This window comes from Equus przewalskii, chromosome 15 (assembly GCF_037783145.1).
Source record: "Equus przewalskii isolate Varuska chromosome 15, EquPr2, whole genome shotgun sequence".
NCBI classification, from domain to species: Eukaryota; Metazoa; Chordata; class Mammalia; order Perissodactyla; family Equidae; genus Equus; species Equus przewalskii.
This window is the reverse complement of record NC_091845.1, coordinates 42,576,755-42,596,162: the sequence shown is the minus strand read 5'-3', so window position 1 is coordinate 42,596,162 and position 19,408 is coordinate 42,576,755. Positions and strand designations below refer to the sequence as shown.

Sequence of the window (19,408 nt, the reverse complement as noted above, 5' to 3'; positions counted from 1 at the left end):
TATGGGACCTATGCCGATCCTCTCCCAGTAGACTCTTCCTCTGAGAGACAAACAGCATCCAGGATACTCCACAAGCAGATAGACAGACAAGATGTCAGACAAGCAGGTGTGAGATGCTAGAAAACGGTTTCACCAAAGAACAATACAATTCTGATTAGAAAATCAAAAACCCAAAGAGGGACTTATTGCGAAGAAAACAAAGTAAACACAACGCTGAACGGCTTCAACAAAAGCCTGAAGCTCAGTTCAGTGTGTGCTTAGTTCCCAGCCAGGCGTGGGTGGCACATTAAGCAAGTAGCGATGCAAGAGTTCTCAGATGTGCACTTTTTCTGAGTCAAGAGTCTCGGTCCAAGGCAGTGAGGGTCTCAACTGAAACTCGGTGAACCTGCAGTTCTGTTGGTGTCCTCCAGCCAGAGACCACCAGGAACACACTTGTTTTAACAAGTTGGGTTTATTACCAGGGGGAACCATGGGACGTCTCAGTAAGAGGGTGTCAGGAGGGACTTGTTGTAGGGTTCAGGCTTTGGTTGGGTAGTTTGGCAAAGGGTCTAAGGAAGTGGGAGTTTGCTCTAGCCTGGCTGCAGTCATCAAGTAGGGACAGTTCTGTGACTGGGTATCTCAGAAAATCTTATAGGGAGCGCAGACCCAAGCAAGAATAAAGTTGTAATTGGTAAAGAAGTAGCAGTCACCATATTTGCTGAGAGAGAGGTATATTTGGTATTTTGTGGGTCACAAAAAACAATGACGTTGTCTTGGTCTGTGCTTAGACAAAGTTATGACTTGGTTTTGTTTTGTCTGAATTTACCATGGGTTCAGTGTGACCTAGTCTGAGGTTGGTGTTCTGTGAGATCACATATGTCCCACAACAGGATAACATGGCTGAGCTGGGAGCACTAGGCAAGTTTCTAACTGAAGCCTAGCTGTAATTGTCAGACCAGTTCCCGGATGTCAGGGGCTACTTTTTTTTTCTTTTCCTCATTCTCTCACATGTGGGAGACAGTTTAAATCCCTTTACCCTTTGTTGCTAGTGCCGTTGAGTTGATTCCAACTCCTAGTGACCCTGGTACAGCAGAGCGGAACCCTGCCCTGTCTTTTTGCACCATCCTCTCACCTTCTGGCACTGTATCAGACAATGCTCCACTTCTATTCATAGGGCCTTCATGGCCAATTTTCTCAGAAGTGGGTGGCCAGGTCCTTCTTCCTAGTCTGTCTTAGTCTGGAAGCTCTGCTGAAACCTGCCCACCCTTACCCTTACCCCCAGAAATAAACAATCATTGTCAACATCTTAGTGCAGATCAGTGGTTATATCCGTGTATGTATGTATCTAGGTGGTTTTTGTTTTGTTTTAGTCATCATGTCTCTTTATTAAGGTAAAATTTATGTACCATAAAATTCACCCATTTTGAGTATGCATTTGATGATTTAAGTAAATTTATACACTTGTGCAACCATCACCATAATCCAGTTTCAGAACATTTCTATTACCCCAAAAGGATTCCTCACACCACTAGTCAATCCCACACCCATACCTAGCTTCCAGCATGATTGATTTCTTTTTTTTTTTTTAAGCAAAGGCTACCTTTTCTTTTTTAGGAAGATTGGCCCTGAGCTAACATCTATTGCCAGTCTTCCTCTTTTTTTATTTTTTTTCTTTCTCTCCCTAAAGCCCCAGTACATACTTGTATATCCTAGCTGTAGGTCATTCTAGTTCTTCTATGTGGGATGCCACCAGAGCATGGCTGGATGAGCGGTGTGTAGGTCCACACCCAGGATCCGAGCCTGTGAACCCTGGGCTGCTGAAGCAGAGCGTGCAAACTTAGACACTTTGCCACAGGGCCAGCCCCCGGCATGATTGATTTCTGAGGGCAGTTTGAGCACTGGAGTCTGTGTTCATTTCAGTTGAGAAGGTCTTCCCTCAAGCTTTACAAATCCATAGCAACTAATTTTTTTTTTAATTCAGAGAAGCAATGGGAAGCCTTTATCTCCTGGCTCTCGACATATGTATGTGTGTCACCCCTCTGAATGAGCAGCTGGAGCTGTAGTGTGGCACAATCAAGTGAGAAGACCCACACACCAGGCATACAACCCAGGCTATTAACTCACAGGTGTTGGTCAGGTGCCCTCAGGAGAGAATGGGGACATGAACTCTTCCTGCCTCTGTCTACAGCTGATAAGGGCCATTGTCTCAAGATGTCGAAAGTCCTTTGCAAACAGAGGCACTATATTGTGAGAGGGCATCATTATTGTCATCCCACACTGTCAGTCATTCTCATTTCAAGGTTTTGGGACAGTTTTCATACATACTTCATTTATTCTAGAAAACTTAGCTTTCATATAGCTTCTGGTTTCATTCCTACATCTCTAAGATATAACCTCACAATGACTATAATGGGAATATGGTAAGTGAGGCTGGAATGTTCAGAAATTACCATTTCCCAGAGGTCCCCAGAGAAGCAGATTTTCATAGGAGAGCTTCTCCCCGCAGAGCAACAGAATTGAGACCTGTCTTCTCGGGGAGATTTGGCATCCTGTGGGCAAAACGGCCATCATCGCCCTGGATAAAAAGCAAAGATTTCAGAGAAGCCCAAAGTGCTTGGAACCTACTTGTCCTCTATCAGATGCTTAAAGAGTCAATGGAGACCTTCAGTAAGAAACAGAACCACTGTCTTGGCAGTTTGCAAACTTTAACAGGATGAGGAAATCTTTTTTTCCTTCCTGAAGCTTGAGATCTGAGAAGCTCAAGACACCGCATGTGAAGTTACGAAGTTATCTTTTGTTTACCGTAATAGAATGTTGTCCTGTCTGTGAGGGTTTTCACTGCTTGCTTAGGGAAATTTCGTGTATTTGGAGTCACTGATGCTGTTTCCAGATGAAGGACACAGGTTTCCTTTGTTGATGGACAGTAAAAGAGCAGAAAATCACCATACAGGGAGCTCAGCTTCTTGGTGGTACTCTGGTAAGAGACAATCTCATCATTATCAAAAATGACCTTTCTAACTGGGAACAGCATGGATGGATCTCAAGGGATTATGCTGAGTGAAAAAAGCCAATCTCAAAAGGTTTCTACTCTGTGATTCCATTTATGTAACGTTCTTGAAATAACAAAATTATAGAGATGGAAAACACAGTGGTGGCCAGAGGTTAGGGACTGAGCAGAGGGGGCAGTAGCCACAGAAGAGGAGCCACAAGGGAGCCTTGTGGACATGGAACAGTTCTGTGTCTTGACTGTGGTAGTGGTTACGTGAAGCTACACACACACACACACACACACACTCTCACACACACACGGTAGTGCCTTTAAAACTTGTGAAATCTGCATAAGCTCTGTGGATTGTACCAATGTCCATTTCCTGGTTTTGATATTGTACTATAATTATGCCAGAGGTTGCACTGGGGAAGGCTGGGGAGGGGGGCACAGAGCCTCCTGTACATTTCTTTGCAACCACCTATGAATCTATAGTTATTTCAAAATAGAAGGGTTTTGTCGTTGTTGTTTTAAATTGCCTTTCTAAGCCCACAAGCCCTGAGTGTTGACATTCTGGTTCTGGACCTCTTAGACCATGAGGCAAGAAAGAAGGGAAGAAGGAATTTATTTCCAGTTGAAGAAGGTTTTAACAGACGTGTGCTACACACCGACAGACACACACACACACACACACACACACACACACACACACACACACATGACCAGATGCAGCCCTTCATCCCTCTAGTATTTGAAGCACCGTATCTCCTGTGTCACCTGGTAGAGGGCATAAAGGCCAGCAGGAGCACACAGTGACAGTGACAGGGTGTCCTGCCCTAAGTGCCCGAGGAACACTGCTCCTTGAGAGTGACCTCCCTCTGTGCAGGCCCAGCCTCCGAGGAGAAGTGCCTGAGCCGACTGGGAAAGTGTCTCCACCTTCCACTGTAGCCTCTGGGCTTCCTAAAGCAAAGCAAAACCTGGAGTTTTCATTGGAAAGTCGGTCTATGTGCATGTCGTAAACATTCAGCTGTGACCAAGGGTGTGTCCTAAGTTCCCACCCCAGCCGGTGCCTCGGTTGCTCTGCCTGAGAACCTCCACTACTAGTTTGCTAACAGTTTGACAGAAGACCTCGATGCACAAGTGTGGAACGTGAGTCTTTTCGGACTGATGCTAGCATTCCGTACACACGTTTTCCTCTCTTCCCGTCCGTGGGAGGAGCAGTTCTGCAGCAGCAGTTGCAGACCCACCTCCTTCTTTGTCACCAGCTATATCGGTTCCCCATGTGAGTGTTCCATAAGTTATTAAACAGTCAGCCACTGGTGGGCGTTTGGGTGATTTCCCTTCTTTTGCCCTTTTTTGTGCTGCTTTGAGATTAGCCCCTTGTCCAAAATACAAGTTATTTAAAATGTGGTGACAGGATCTTCATTTCTGTTTCCCTGGCCATTTTTATAGTTCTGCGGTGACTGTCCTGTCTTGATTTCTGCCTCTACCTCATGTGATCTCCGTGTCTTCCATCAGCACTTTAACGGTGAAGGTCACAGCAAGGTGACCCTTTCCCTCCCTGGGGCATTCTGAAGGAACTCGCAATCTTGAAGGATGAGTCTACTGCCACACATCCATTTTTCTTCATCAGATACAAGTGGCTGTAAAATATTGCAGCTGCAGTGTTTTGTGTACATATATGCTGTATTCATGAATTTCAACAAAACTTCAAATGTCGCAATCATGTACAAGTGTGTGTGTGAGTATGTGAGATAATCGTAGGGGAGAATAAGATATCTGCTGGTGTTCCGGTGGTATTTTATACATGAATGTGTGTGCTGTGTCAGTGTTGTTATTTCAAAATACTGTCAGCAGAACCCTTTCTGTGGGAAAAGGCTAAAGAGAAGTGGTATCACTTCCTGTCCACTTCCTTGGAATTGCTAAGGCTGGATGAGGCACGCTGGGGTCAGTCCCCACGGAGTCCCTAAGTCCTCCCTGGTGTGTATGAGGGCATGGAGTGGGGGCCGAGGCAGGCCTGAAGTGGCCACTAGGAGAGGCCTGCTGTCCGCAGGCACCAAGGCCACCCAGCATGCGTCCCAGAGCGCCCTGGCAGCGGGGTGACCTCGCCGGCTCTCAGTAGGAAAAGAGGCTTGGTTATTTCCCAGGAAGGTCAACGACAGCAGCTCTCCCAGAGGAGGGGAAGGAAGGGGCTGGGCCGTGGGCAGCAGCCGGCCCTACGAGGTGGCCTTGTGTGCCCGGGCCTTGCCACTGCCCAGCCTGTGCTCAGACTTCAACCATGTGCTTCCCGAAGGCCAGCTCTCAACCTGACCTGTGTCACGTAACAAAATCATTGTATTTGCCATGCAAATGTTAGGTATTTTTACTTCCCTAAAAAGACCAGAGAGGCAAAAACACTACTACGTAGAGGGTCGTGAGTTTCTGTTCCTCCCTGCTGAGCAGGATGGCCCCACTCCCATCTATATGGAAATACTGGCGGGGCCAGGCCTATAAATAAGCATCCTGATTGCTCCAGGAAGGCCAGGCTTCCTCATTTTTTTAAAGTGGAATTTGTAACAGCTTCGGCCCAGAACATTTGTGTCCAAGGTCCTTTCATCTCCCAGGCATCCTGTACAACTGCCATATGGAGGTTTTGGGATTCTTCCCACTGCAGCTGGGTCACGGGACAGGCCATACTGGGCCAGCCTGCTCAAATAAAGAAGCAATTATCTCCCTTCTGTGACCTCTGTCTTGTGTTTAGATATAAGTCTTAATAGGATCCCTCCTGGGGAACAAGCAGGAAGCTCCTTTCTGCTTCTGCCAAAAGGCACATCTGTTAGAAATGGAGCAGATTCCTTAGGAAGCGCAGGGACCCAGGGCACAAGGATCAGCCAGACCCGGGGGCAGTCTTACGCCACTGGGTTCTCAGACCTGGATGGGCCTTCGCTTCCCTCAGACTGACTGGCAGCACAGAGTTACAACAAGAGTGCCAGGTAGTGAAACATACAGAGCTACAGCAAATAAATCGGTGACACCTGCACAAGAATCAAGACAGGTCATCGGAATAAAACAGATCAGTGCTACTCGGAGCGGTCCATGGACCCGAGGCCGCTCTAGGAACAGTCTGTGACAGTGTATGACGAGATAAGGAGCTGTGCTCAGCACGGACGTCAGCTGTGTCAGTAAGCAGGCAGTTGAGTTAGACAGACCATTCTTTGGTGGCCAGACTTTCTCAATGAAGGAAGCAGTGTGTCGCTTCACATTCTGGCCAGTTCTTCCCCTCGTCACAGGCGGGCACTTTGAGTAGGTTTGTTGTGAATAGTCCTGAAACCATCCCTGGTATAATATATTGAAAAGGAAAATCACAAAACAAGGGGGAAGAGAAGGGTTAGTCAACAAATTGGGTTTGAGAAATTGACCATGTCTTTTTTAGAATAATGTTTTTTCACATTATACACAAAATAAATTACAGATTCAAAAGTTAAGTGGGGAAGAAAATGAAACCTTAAAAAGACACATTAAGGAAAATTTTGAACTGATCTCACAGTGTGGAAAAAACTTTATTTTTAAATATCTTTTCAAATTACAAAAGTAATAAATCTTCCTGGTAGAAAATCTATAAAATGTTCTTGGTTTTTTTTTAAAAAAGTCACCTGTACTTCTGCCTCCTTGGATAATCACTGCAGCTGTTGTGACTATTTCTTCCAGCCTTTTATCTGTTCGAATAAATATTTAATAAAACTAGGGCCATTTTATCTATATTATTGTGTCTTTCCATGAATTTAATAATTATTTTTAAATGTAGGAAAAAAAGAATACAACACTATATATACAGCATGATCCTGATGGTGGGTTGGTTTGGTTTGGTAGTGTTGATTTATACATATAAATATTCATTAAATATATTACATTACTGTCTTTCAATAAAAAGTTTAAAAACTGCTACACAGGTGAACATGATTTTCTTCTTTATATTTTGACCTTCCACAAATTTTCTGCAAGGAGCATGCATTACTTTTGTCATCAACGAAAATAAAACATTATCATTCACAGCCAGGTTCTTGGGACCGGTGTTGGTGCAATTCATTTCGTCTGTCCCAGACCCGGCCTCAGGCTATCCCCTGAGCCCTGGGCCCATCCCTCAAATGCATCTCCTGGTCTCAAGGCTAATAATAGCAGGGCCGTACGCAAGGGCCACCCCGCCTCCACCACTTCTGGAAATGCCATTCCCAACATGAGGGCTGTGCAGCTGCCCTGGCACCACCCCAGCATGGGCACGCTGGCCACAGCCACTTGCCTGCCCCTGCCCAGGGCCTGCCTCTGGGAGGATGGGGGGCAGTGGGGATAGTACCCTGCCAGTAGTGCCCAGGGATCTGTTTTTCTGATGTGTGTATTTCCTGCACATTTGAGGGCATCTTTTGTGCTCACGAGATCGGCAGAGGCTTGGAAACTAAAACTTACCCTCCTAGGAATCCCCTGGTTGGCGTCATGAGGCCCTGCCGGTAGGCCCTGTGCAGTCCTGTGGGGGCTGAGCAGGGAGTGCCCCAGGTATAGCCGCCTCTGCTTTGGGGGCTGCAGCATGAAGCACTCTGGGAAGCAAGACTCGAGAGGGTTTCATTCCTCATTGCTTCCTCAGGTTTGATCCACCCTGAGCCCGGGACGGCTCTTTCCAATTTGGTCATCGGCGGGAGCCTGTCCCGAGAGGAAGTTCAGTGGGAAGGATGAGATCCCTCTGGGAAGGTGGTGGCGGGGCACCCAGCTGTTCTCAGCACGCTGGCTCCAGTGACTGTGAGGAAAGGACTGGGTGGCGGCCCTCTCAGACCGCAGCATTTGTGGGCAGGAAAGGAAGCGAATGCAGCTCAGGACTCTGGGATCTGCTCTCAGGAGCACAAAGGCATTCCTTCCCAGCAGACCTGCCGAGAGACCGAGTCAGCAGCCTTGATTTTCCAAATGCACGCTCTAGAACAGCGTGTCTATCCATCTTCACAGCTCTGGGTACTGTTTTGGGGGAAACTAATAGCTATCTGTAAGCCTGGGATGATAAACCGGGCCGAAGTAAGTGGGGAGCACCTGGCAGGCTGTGCAAAGCCGTGGGCTGGCCTCTGGGCGCCTCCTCAACAGCTCCCAGCCGGGCCATGTGGGTCGGGAGCTGTGGACGCTGCTCCCGCAGGCTCGCCGGCGCTCAATGACCCTCTGCTTTGGCTTTGCAGGCCTGGCACTGGTGCCGAGAAAGCTCTGCGCCCACTATGCCTGGGATGCCGGCGTGCTGCTGCAGGCCTGGCCGGCCGTGGACCCGCACTTCCTCCAGCCGCCCGACGTCGTGCAGATGGCGGTTCTGGTGAGTGTCCCCGCAGCCGCAGAGCCAGGGCAAACCTGTGGGGCGGGTCACTGTCCCACCCGTGGCCCACAAACACCAGCTGTGTTTGGAGGCTTCTCCACAGGCCTTTCTGGCCCAGCCAGCCCTCAGCCCGACCTTCAGTTTTGAGGTCATCCCATACCAAAAGCTTGTGAGCATAAAACACTCATGGCCCTCGAGGGACTGGAAGGTAGAAAAAATAAACCTGACCTGCTTTACAGGTCCTCATTGTCTTCCTTTCTACCTGTGTTTCAATCTAAGTTTCATTCGGCTGCTCTGAGTTCTGTGGGGGGGCGGGTGATGGTGAGGAGGTTGGCAAAGCGGGAACACCTCAGTCTGCAAAATATATTGTAGAAAGCTACATAAAATGTCTCTTTTTTTTTGGATAAATTGGGTCATTTTAAATACGTAAAAGTAGTTTATTGTTTAAACCTTTTATAGAGCAAATAACTCTTATCATTTATCTTTTGTGTAATTTTTACATATTTAATTTGTTAATTTGAGACACGTTATAAGGAATCTCTCAAATATGCTGATGTAGCTGAAGAGGGTAAGAGGGCAAAGGGTGAACCTTTTAGCACATCTCTGAACCACACGTGGGGCCAGGTAATTTACATCCGAAATTTAACTCTTAGCACCCTATACGGTAGGCGTTACCATTCTCACGTTTTTCACTTGAGAAACCGTCTCCTGAGGAGTTCCTCACCTCGCGCAGGTTTACTCACTTACTCATCAGTAATTACCACGTTACCTACTCTACTTCAGGCACAGTGCTCGGCTCAGGCGATACACAAACAGGGTCCCCACCTTCACGGAGCTTAAAGCCTGGTGGGAAAAAGAGAGGAAATAAAAAGGAAAGAGAAAAATAAAATTATTGCAAGTCGTGAACACAGTTGCCACGAACAGGACCCCTTGGGGCTGAGGGAGAGGACAGCCTCACAGAGGCCCCTGCCCTTCTGCATCTGTGCAAGCCCTGGGCCCACCAGCAGGTCGATGTTTGGACAGACTGTCACTCAGGAGACCAGCTCCTTCACAGCTGCTCCGTCCCCACACCACCTCCCCTGGCTCTGAGTTCCCCACTGAACCCACTTTGCCTCCCCTGCAGAGGGGAGGGGTGGGGCTGCCCTGGTAGGCTTCCAAAAATCCTCACCCAAAATCAGCCTTGTGGCACAGAGAGGCAGTTTCTTAAACTTGAGTAATGTTTATGAAAATAAGTATCTGTGTACCTCTGAGTACTCTTTCTCAGCACGATTGAGAAATGCCAACTTGAGACACTGAAGTTTTAGTCCATGAAAATGTCTCTTCGTTTTAAATTACCACTGCAGAAAAGAAATTAGTTTTGATAATTGGTAAAGTAATTTTAAATTATCTTTGAAAGGAAAACCCAAAATTTAAAGTGTGTAGGACTCCCTGCAAGTCCACCCAACTCAAGAATGTGCGAGTCGGGGCCCCATGCCGTGTGGCAGAGCTGCTGTAGGGCTCTGGGTTCTGCCTCTGGTCCTGGTGCCATAGCCAGAAACAGAAGCTGCAGCACAATACAATGTAATTCAGGGTAATTCGCTTCAGCCATGCCCATGTGCTCTGTGCCCGCCGTGTGCCAGGCTGTGCCAGATTCTAGGGACACGGAGCCCAGTGGCACCACCTTATCTTCCTGGAGCTTAGCACCCAGGAGGGACAGCTGGGGGACACGAGTTGTCCCACATACAGGGTGTTTATGTAGCCTCGAGGTTAAGATGCAAGAGCTTGCGAGTCGGACCATCCGGGATGTAAGTCTCAGTTTTGCAAAATACTTAATTTCTCTAAGCCTTGGTTTCCCCAGATGGAAAATGGAGGCAAACGCAGTTGCCTGCCTTCCCCAGTTGTTGAAAGAATTAGATGGGATAATGCCAGGAGGTGCTTAGCCTGCTTCTGGATGCACTGATGACAAAACCCACTAATGTGTAGTGAACACCAGCTAAGGGCCAGGCATCACCCTAAGAACTTTCCAGATACGAACTCATTTACCCCGCACAATAGCCCTGTGAGGTGGGCACTGTTAGCCCATCTCACAGATGACGCTGATAGGAGACTAACCCCATTTTACAGGTGAGGACACGGTGGCAGTCAGGGCTTCGTAACTCTCCCGGTAGATGTTACTGTTGCTGGCGTCAGCATCGCCGCTCTGGCAGTGAGGGGATTGGAAGAGGCATCTGAGGAAGGGCCGTGGAGCTTGACTTTGAAGGAGGAGCTGCCTTTCCCTAGTGGAGAAAAGGGGCCAAGGCAGGGGAAAGCCCTCGGCGACACTGGGTCTGTGAGCCATGGAGGGACTGGAGCAGAGGCACAGGCAGGGTGGACTGGGGAGGAGGCTGGACTCCATCACTGAGAACACTGGGGGCTGGCAGGGATTCTCAGAGGAGAGAGAGGATCCAGGAGGTCATCCTGTCTCCACCACTTCCTGGGATGGGTGGCTTCATCTCATGTGCTTCAGCTTTGCCATCTGTAAAATGGGGATGGACCGGTTGTGCATCTGCCCTAAGGGTTGTGGTGAGGAGAAACGGGTTCACTCAGGGGAACTGTGTAGCACAACTGTGCTCACTGGGCGCAGTGAGCGCTCAGTCAGTGGGGGCTTTATTGTTAGCCATTGCAGGGCTACCCTCCTGTTGGGGAGTAGTGATGGGTGGGAAGGTGGGGGGAGCAGCACCCATGGCCAGGGGCCCACCAGGCAGCTGTTGGAAAAGTCCAGGAGAACAAGGCTGAGTGATGAAGTGGAGATGGCAGAGATGGAGGAGCAGAAGCTTGCAAGGCCGTCAAATGGGGACTGGAAGACTTTTCTGAAGTCAAACAGCCACTGTTTGAGGCGATTTGAAGGTGCTTCTTCCCCTTTGGGCCTCTGAAAGCCAAGCTGCATATTGAGTCCCAACTAGCCTTCCATTGTCCATTTAAGTGGTGCCTCATGCCCAGGACGGGGGACCATGATTGAGACTCACTCACCCTGAAGGGACTGCCCTGGGTAAGGCAACTCGTGGGGGTCCCAGGGAGCCAGAAACTGGGAGAGGGGCCCCAAGGCAGCATGGGGAAGCCCGCTGGGCACCATAGCACATCCAGAGGTCATGTGCTTTACTCCTAGGCCCCAGCTGCAGCCTGGGGGCTGGTCCTAAGCCATCACTGGCCAGGCCTGTCTGTGCTCCAGGGAAGCACCAGAGGCTCGCTGGGCCTGGAAGTAGGGGTCATTGTTGTGCTAAGGCCGTGCATTGAAGAAGATGCCCCACGGTCCCACAGCTTGTGAGTCCAGGCCTGAGAATCAAACCTGGGTCTGTCCCTCGTAAGAGAGCATGCTGTCTCTCCCCCAGCAACCCACATCCTGAGTGGTGGCTAGAGGAGACCTTACCCTAGGCCTCTCTTCCCTAGAAAAAGAGTAAGAACAGAGACAGAGGGGCTGGTACATGACTCATTAACAAGTGCATCTTCTGAGAGTTCCACTTTTGGGGCTCCCAGGACTTTACAAGAGGCATGGCTTCTGTGTGACGGGGTCAGGGGTCCCTTCTGAGGTCTCAGTCAAACCAAGCCTGTGGCCTTGAAAGAAAGCAACTTCTAATGGCTTAGAAATGCGAAGGCAGAGAGACCACGGTCCTTCAAACGGCACATCCTGGTTCTGCAGGATCAGAACACTAAAACCCTGCATCATGGAGCCTCACACTTTTTAAAACAACAGTATTTCAGAATGTTTCAGGACGTGATGTTTCATCTCATTTGTCTCCCACCTGGTGATCTAGGCTAACGCACCCGATGAAAATGCCACTGAGTTCTATGCAAATCTGAAAAAACGAAGTGGGTGATTATGGATACTGGATAACATGCTTTGGTTGAAACTTAAATTACTCCTAGTAATTTATCATAGTGACTATATTTTCCACATGAAAAACAGGAGCATTAGGGAAAGAAATGTCAGTGTTCTTCTGGGGCAATGGCGTCAGGATTTGAAGCACGGCTGTTCGAAGCTGTCTGGGCCACGTGGTCACTTTCCCTGGTGGCAATATCAATTCATATTTGATGTGAAGTTTGTCCTTGTTGAACTGACATTCAGTGAATACCCACTGATGTCTGGAACCGTACTGGTCCAAGAAGCAAGAAGAGTTGTGATGTGGGTCCCATTTCCAAGTTGTCAACTTGAGCGCCCCCTTCCAGAGCCGATCATCAGACAGGGAGGATGACTGCATTGCCCAGAAATTAGTCCACTTGAGACCTCGGTAAAATCCTCCGGGACACCCCCTATAGCCGGGTCTGAACTCAGACTTGATTCCCAGTGATGTACTGATCCCTCTCCCCACGGAAACAGCCTGAGCCTTCTCATGCTGAGGACTTTTGTCATCATTTCCACCACAGCTGTGATGGGGTAGCACTCAGGACACTGCAGGTGGTGCTCCCTCCAGGTGTGGGTGCTCACGTGCATGCTCGGTGCTGGGGTCGCGCTCTCTCTAGTGTCAGACATGAATCCTACCCATCTAATTGCACTTTGTCCTCTTGAGAAGCTGGGTATCGGGGGGGCGTGCCCCTCGCAGGACTGTCCTCATTCTTTCTCTTGGCTTTTCTCCTTCTCAGATCAACAACAAAGCCTGCGGCAAAATCCCGGTGCCCCAGCAAGTCGCCCAGGACCAGGACAAAGTCCACGAGCTTGTTCTCCAAAGCGAGCTGGGTGTCAGGCTGTTGCAGGGGCGAAGCATCAAGAAGGCCTTCCTCTCCCCTAGAACTGCCCTCATCAACTTCCTGGTGCAAGAGTGACTGCAGGGGGGCCTCTGAGGAGCCTCCTCCAGGCCTGGGATGAAGGGAAGAAGCCTGCTGGCCCAGGGGAGGGGAAAAGACCAATGTCTTCAATATTTACCTTCGTACTCAGACAGACTGGCATCAACGGGGCGCATCTGTGGTGGGGCCTGCTGCAGGGGTAAGGGCGGGTGTAGGCAGAGGAGAGAGATGAGTGAAGGGGGAGGGGGCGGCTTGTGCTTCCCCCGACTCCCACCGCCATTGCAGGGTGGAGGAAACCACCTGTGAAGCCGCCAGAGATATTGCCGGTTAGGAGCAGGAATGAGAAAAGAGAAGCAAGTGAGAATGAACACAGTGCCTCTTGAGCCTGGGAGCTTCTGGATCCCAGAAATTGCGCTGCCTTAGGCACACCCCAGGAACGTGATGGTGACCTAAGGAACCACACGGGGCTCAGGAGCAACATGGACAGTCACTGTTGAGCAGGTAACAGCCTCAGCATCATGGCGGATGGTCTCCGTGCCTTCAGGCTAGATGGAGAAGCCATTTGGATCATGCCCAAATATCCAGTATCTGGAATGGACGTTGGGGTCTTCAGAAGCTGCTCTGAACCAAAAGGCAAGAGGTGCTAGTCCCTCTACCAACATCCCCCCTGCTCCTCAGCTCTCCTGGGAGGCTGCTTCCTCCCCAGCCCAGCTGGATGCGCCTTTGGGCCTGCTCTGATGCTGGTACACAGGCTCCTGAGCGAAGCACTGCTTCCTACCATGAGCGATCAGCAGCACCTCCTCAACCCTCCCGTAGGGTGTAAAATTTGCTGCATAGTGAAGCAGAACCAAGCTGGTTCCAATCTCAGATGGAACCCATCTCAGAGCCCACCACAGCCCAACAGAGAGTCTGCTCACGTGGGCCCCAAATGGTCATGCTGCCATGAAGGGCCCCCAGAGCCAGTCATTGGGAAGAGCCAGTTCACCACAGCAGACAGAGGGGGCTGATGCCACCCAACGTTACCTCCTGTGTTCAGGCCACAGCAGTCCGGCGGCCAGGGAGAGGCCAGGAACGGACACGTGTGGTTGGGATACTAGGGTGATCCTTCCTGGGTTTATGTGAAGTCAGCCAGTAGGTGCTCTTCCCAGAGCTGGCCTGAGCCACTGAGGAGTGTTTAATGCGGGAAGCAGAGGAGAATCTAGCCATTTTGTGATGCCGAAAATCTCTATTTGTTCTCTGATGCCATTTGTTGGAATAGCCTCTGATGTGGCTACAGTTCAGCAGCTAACAGATGGCTTTGGGTTTTTTTAGTTGATAGCTGAGGTCTTAGTTGTTTTGTTTTGTTTTTATTATTGTGGTAACGTTGGTTTATAACATTACGTAAGTTTCGGGTGGACATCATTACCAGTTGGCTTTTTCTTAATGTAATAAAATGTTTGTCGTGTATGACTTTGGGACATATGTGTGATCTTGGAGTAGCCACCATATTCCAATTCTGGGAGTTAATCAGGAACAGACTGAGGTATTCTGTCATCCACAGAGGCATTGGCTGTGTGCCTGACTCCACATGGAGTGTTACAAAGTGAGACGCATGCGGAACTTAGAGAATGTGGTAGACAACATGGATTCAGGCACATTAGCAACAGCAAGTAAGTCACTGGTTCTCATACTTGCTCAAACTTATTATCATGCCTGGTCCCCATGCCCAGAAATCTTGATTTAATTGATCTGAGCTGCACTTGGGCATCAGGGAATCTTGAAAACTCCACAGGTAATTCTCATGGGCAGCGAAGTTTGAGAACTACTGGATTAATTGGTGCATTTGAACCGTAATGTCTAACGAGTCCTTCCTCTCCTAATCTTCAGCTTCATTAGGATGAGTTTGATCCAGGACTAAAACACAAATGCACTGGAGCTGGGGAAGACTAGGACCAGAAGGGAAGGCAGGGGCCAGAGCTCTCGAGCAGGTATTTAAGACATTCCCAGAGCTGACCTGTGTCCACAGTCCCATTCCATGTACCCGCAAATGTGGATTAAATATAAGCAAACAGATGAGGATATTTCGTACAAGGAGGGAGGAGTGAGTGTTTTGCTTGATTGTCTTGTTTATCCCCAAGGTAAGCTGAGTGGTCTTGAACCCGTCGACAAGATGAGGGTAGGGAGCCTTTTATCTGCACGTAATCTGGCCAGAGCAATGGCCCAGAAAAGCCTCAAGGCTACTGGACTGACCCGAATGGCTTTGGAGAACTTGTTCTCCAAGAGGATGAAACATTTGAAAATGAGCTCATTGGTACTCCGAGGAGATAGTATTATGGGGCAACTGAACAGAAAACTGATCCTTTGGGGTGGGGCGGTGGGGTGGGGAGTGATCTCAGTCCTTTAGTAACTGCCTTGATTAGGTAAGAAACTGGGCTCGACAAGTTCACTTGCCTTCTGTCATTTAGTTCCTACAAAAACCCTAGAGGGAAGGAATTATTTTCTCATAAATATGAAGAAACCCAGGCTCTGAGATTCAATAATTTGCTCAGTTTCCACTGCAAAAAAGTAGACGAGCCAAGATCCAAACCCTCGTCTTCTGGCCTCCAAATCCCCTTATCCCACCTGGCTGTCTCTACCAGTCCCTTCACCTAATTGCCCATCTTGCTTGAAGTACCACAGTCAGGAAAACTGAGATGTTGGCCAAAAGCCAGCATTTTGAGCAGAGTCTGGCCAGGGCTCCCTCCTGTGAAGTCCTCACATCTGTAAAGCCAGGAAATCACAGCAGTGCCCTTTGTACAGGGACTGGCAGTGGCTGAGAGGCCAAGAGCGCAGAGTTGGTTCCACAGGACCAGGGCTGAAGGTTGCTGCCAAAGCAGTGGAAGACCCAGGCTCATGGGCAGTGTCAGGGAAATGAGGGAAGAGACTCTGTGCACCTGGAAAGTGGTGCCTGGGAAGTCCCACGGCAAATGCCACCACAGTAGGAACCAACTGTCCACCAAGGAGAATGAAATTGATCTCCCAGACCCTGAAACAGTAAGTGAGCTGGGAAACGACATAGGCACGCTTCATCTCAACCTGAAGACTCACCTTCAGGGAACTGGTTAAAAAAAACAGGGTGCAGCCAGGCAGCGGAAGACGAGGCAGCCGGCAAAAAAGTGGTTTTTAAAAAACATGTACTATGGGACTGGCCCAGTAGCTAGTGGGTGGTTAAGTTCATGCACTCTGCTTCTGGCAGCCTGGGGCTCACAGGTTCAGATCCCAGGCACAGACCTACACACCACTCATCAAGCCATGCTGTGACAGCATCGCACATACAACATAGAGGAAGATTGGTACAGATGTTAGCTGAGGGCCAATCTTCCTCACCAAAAAGAAAAGTGTAATATGGAAATTTTCTCATAAATAAAGCAGTATACTTATACAATGTGATCCCAACCATGTTTTTTTTAAATTCTAACCCTTACAAAGAGAGAAAGGAATTTGCCACAGATCATTGGTTGAGAGTCCTGCAAGTTATTTTTTCCATTTACTTTTTTGCATTTTCTAATTTTTATTGGCCATGTAGTATTTCACTATTGGGGAAAAAACATCAAAACCTACTGTGAAGATCCAGATGAGCTGAGGACCCTGGATTTTTTTTTTTCTCCTAGTCAGGGTATCTTGCTGCCTGTTGGGGGTGTGCCCCAGTTAGAAAAACCTACTCCTTTTGTTGTGTGAAGTGGAGTCCAAAGAAGCAGAAAGCAGCCTCCGTGAAGCTGTCGCCTGTACCATCACCCAGTGTGGGGAGGCGTGGGAAGTTCTCTCTCATCTCTCAGCCTTGGGATCTTGCAACCAGAGGACACAAGAACAGAAGGTAACAGTCCCTCCATGGAACTCTCCTGTTCTTGGTGGACAAAGCAATATGGCGACCAAGAGCGTGAGCTCTGGAGTCAGCCAGACCTAGGTTCTGTGATTATGTCGCTTAAAACCTCCATGACCTAGGCAAGCCATGGACCCTCTCTGAACCTTTGTTTCCTCAACTGTAAAACAGGAGTAAAAATAATAATGCCTTGGGGTGTGAGGATCAAGAGAGACAATGTGTGGAAAGCACGTGGCACCTAGTAAGCTCTCAATAAATGAGAACCGCTTAGGATGATTGATCTTGCCTGGGTAAGAAGAGGCTAAAGGTCTAGAGAGGGAGTCTCTTGGGTCAGAGAGAAGGGAAAGTTTAGAAAAAGATGCATCCCACCTGCAAATGTCAATCCTGGCCATCCCAGGCCTGCGGAGGAAAACATTTAGTGAGGAAACATGGGGGGATTTTGATCCTGTTGGCAGAACCAGGCTTATCATATGGTATTTTCACCTCATGCCCTGAAACGTTAGTATTCTCTACTCCCCAGCTTCTGGTTCCAAGCCTCCTGCTTAGTTTCTGGGAGGCTCATCCGTGTGACAGTGATTTCTCTTTGGTGCTGGAGATACTCTTTTCCTTAAGTGGTGGCCCAGGCCATGAAAGACCTGAGAAGGGTCTTGGAAGCTCCCAAACCTCCTTCAAGCCCCACCGTGGCCATCTACTCCTGTCCCAGGACGTGTAGAATTGTGACATGGGAAGGAATGGAGCAAAGGATGAAAAGTCAAGAGCTAGGAACCATAGGGGTGAGTCCAATCTAAGCCTCCAGGTCAAGTCTGGCTTGAGTGTCCTGCCTGTGGTGCCCAGAGTAGGATCTCCAGTGACCTCTGCATCCCTCCCTCAACAGCAGTTAATGGAAGGAGCATTTGGGGCTTGCTAGGGGAGCCTCTTGACTGAGTGGAGCAGCCATCATTCTTGTTGCCTCTGCTGCCATGGCTTGGGGTTTACTGATTGATGGCCTGAGGCTACTGGGAGCAGATGGCCCAGTGGTATGAGCTGGAGGAGGTTTGGAGCCAAGTGGAGAAGTCCACTAGAGACTCTTGCAGACTATTCGTGGCCTGGGGCCCCTTGGCAGGCCAATACTCAGACAAGATGGCCTCCAAACCAAGAACTGAGAATCAGAAGTTTTCATTTATGTGTGGTTTGGTTCCTGAACTGAGCTGCAGGGGACGGGTTATGAGGCCACTAGTGCACACAGACTTGCTGCAGCATGCAACCGGGCCAACAACACATCCTGCTGGGCTGTAGTTGGTCGTTAGGGACCAGAGTCCAGAAAAGGCTTGATTCCTGCACCAGCAGGCCTGGCCACAGCCTGCTGCCCTGCTCAGTAGGTTGCCCCACTAGGAGAGACAGGAAAGGGCAGCCAAGGCAATCCAGGCATTTGGAGCCCCAGGCACCAGTCAAGGGGCTTTGCTGCTGCTCTTGAATCCTCATGTTGATGTTACAGAGTGGGAATTATGACCCACGTCCTGTAAATAAGGAAACTGAAGCCTAGAAAATAGAGTGAATTACCGAAGTCACCGGTATTGACCTCTACAGCCAGGATTCAGCCCCAGGTCTGCCTTTCTGTGAACACCTCTTGCTTTCTCCACAGCAGCAACCTGCCTTCTGGGAGGGAAGAAGTGGAGGGGTCTTGGGAAGAAATACAGCTGGTTCTTATTCCTTCTGTCCGGGAATTCTGAACTGGAGCTCTGGCATGTGTGTGGCTCCACAGACTTGTCCCTCTTGGAGGAACAGGACTGGGCGTTTGTACCCTGAATCTGCCTGTCATTGGCTGAGGGTCACTTCTGGGATTAGGGGGGTAATAACTTCCTGGGCAGCTCAGGGTGAAGGGGCGCCCATTGGCTCAGGGAAAGTTTTCCAGAAAAGGACACTGAGCTGTCAGCAAGCAATGTGCAGAGCAGCTGGGACCAGGCACATTGACCTGTGAAGATGATCTGGGAAGAGCACCCAAGGCAACCTCCACAAGGAGAGAAGGCCAGAGTCCAGGGGTGAGGAAGTGCACTAGACGGAAGCCAGAGTCACAAGAGAAGTGGAGCGTGCATGGAGTCTAGACAAGCCGAACGGCCTCTGGCCCACCCTATGCTCATGGGCCATGGCTCGGGCGGTGCCGCTGGGTTCAAAGGTAGATAAGACCAAACCAGAAGGCATTATCATCCCCCTTTTGCAGATGACGAAACCATGGCTCGAACAGGCTGTGACTCACTTGAGACCCAGGCAGTAAGTGATGAAGTATGATGATTCCCAGTCTCTGCTCATCCCCTCAGTGCCCCTCCCCCTACTTTGCAGGAAAAGCCCAGTGCTACCACCGGGCAGAATTTAGCTCAGGGGGTAAATTTTTTCATAATGATGAGCCGCACCCCAATCTATGGATCAAGGAAGGGCATAGGGGTAGACAAAATGTGAAGTTTGCCCTCGCCCTTCTTCCTGTGAGAAGAGCGAGCAGAAAACATCTGTTTCGTGGGCTGGGTCCCTGTCTGACGCTCCCAGGGTGGGCGGCTGAAGGCTCTCATCCAAGCTGATG

At 49.4% G+C, this 19,408-nt stretch overlaps 1 protein-coding gene across 4 annotated transcripts in view; it reads left to right on the top strand.

Moving 5' to 3' along the window:
- LARS2 (leucyl-tRNA synthetase 2, mitochondrial) overlaps positions 1–17,190 on the top strand; it is a 166,330-nt gene extending 149,140 nt beyond the window's left edge. Inside the window, exons 20-21 of one of the 4 annotated variants that reach the window (XM_070577158.1) lie at positions 8,155–8,282; positions 16,649–17,190. In XM_070577158.1, coding sequence (XP_070433259.1) covers positions 8,155–8,282; positions 16,649–16,855 — 335 coding nt within the window. In that variant the 3' untranslated portion in view covers positions 16,856–17,190. Of the gene's footprint in view, positions 1–1,962; positions 4,683–8,154; positions 8,283–12,878; positions 14,466–16,648 lie in introns of those variants that run through there. The other 3 variants (XM_008538140.2, XM_008538142.2, XM_008538141.2) reach the window with 3 other exon arrangements.
- Positions 17,191–19,408: the final 2,218 nt, after the last annotated feature.